This window comes from Terrapene carolina, unplaced genomic scaffold (genome assembly GCF_002925995.2).
Source record: "Terrapene carolina triunguis isolate 2854851 unplaced genomic scaffold, T_m_triunguis-2.0 Scaffold19001, whole genome shotgun sequence".
Lineage (NCBI taxonomy): Eukaryota > Metazoa > Chordata > Testudines > Emydidae > Terrapene > Terrapene triunguis.
This window is the reverse complement of record NW_020683352.1, coordinates 1-1,082: the sequence shown is the minus strand read 5'-3', so window position 1 is coordinate 1,082 and position 1,082 is coordinate 1. Positions and strand designations below refer to the sequence as shown.

Sequence of the window (1,082 nt, the reverse complement as noted above, 5' to 3'; positions counted from 1 at the left end):
TCCTGGGGCTGAGCCCGGAGCATTCAGCATCCCCGTCCCCCCGTGCGCCTCCCGCAGCGAGTCTGCCGGGGGGGGGGGGGGGGTCCTGGGGCAGCCAGAGGGCCCTGCCCCCCAACTCCGCAGTCAGCCGTGACTCTCAGCCGGCCGGGAACACAGACGGTTTATTCGCCGACAGGATCACAGCGTAGGGCAGAGCTTGTTAGCACAGAAATCAGTGACTTTCCGCCAAGGCCAGCTTTTGGGAATCCTGACGACCCCCAGACTCCCTGGCACCCGCCCCTGGCTCCTCCTGGTCTTTGTCTCGCTTCCGGGGCCCAGAGTCACCTGGTCACACCCCCTTCCTGGGTCTCGGCCTCACCTGCCCCTAGGGCCTCAGCGAAAGTCCCACCCCCAATTCCCATCACCTAGCATCGGTGCAGCACCCTGGGAAACTGAGGCACGCACAGGCCACGTGCAGCATCACAAGGTGACAAAGACCCCACCCCCATCTCACCCCATTGCACTAGGAGCCTGACCTGATGGCTGGGGGGGGAGCCAGCCAGCCAGCAAGGGGGGGGCAGTTGTGCTGTCTGGGGTCCCCCTCTTAACTTTCTTCCCTCCCCAGACGGCAGCCTGAGCGAGGAGGTGCCCGCCCAGCCCCCGCCCGCCCCCCCCAACCACCAGTACGCCAAGTCACTGCCCGTCTCCGTGCCCGTCTGGGCCTTCCGGCAGCCGGGGCTCGAGCAGCGCTCGTCCGACGAGGAGAACGCCAAGGTGGGGGGCCCGGCGCGGGGAAGGGTGGGCACTGGCCCCGATTGGTGTCTTAGCGGGGAGGGTGTCTCGGAGAACAGAGGTCGTGGCGGTTGGGGGGGAGAATCCGGCCCCAGGGGTAGACGCGGGGAGGGGGGTGAAGGGAGTGTTAGGGTCCCCGGCTGGTGCCCCCGGCGCTAACCCCTCCCCCTCCCCGCCCCCCAGCACTCATCCCCCGACCTGGAGAAGATCGCGGCCAGCATGCGGGCGCTGGCCCTGCGCGGCTCCGACGGCACTGAGATGTTTGGGGACCTGCCCCGCCCCCGCCTCAACACCGGGGACCTCCAGAAACT

At 68.6% G+C, this 1,082-nt stretch overlaps 1 protein-coding gene across 1 annotated transcript; it reads left to right on the top strand.

Moving 5' to 3' along the window:
* Positions 1-604: 604 nt before the first annotated feature.
* Positions 605-1,077, top strand: LOC112123529 (proline-rich AKT1 substrate 1; the record flags this gene model as incomplete). Its single annotated transcript, XM_024222132.3, has 2 exons — positions 605-753; positions 955-1,077. Coding segments are annotated over 2 exons (272 nt in total), but the record flags the coding sequence as incomplete, so codon positions are not given.
* Between the last annotated feature and the right edge of the window lie 5 nt (positions 1,078-1,082).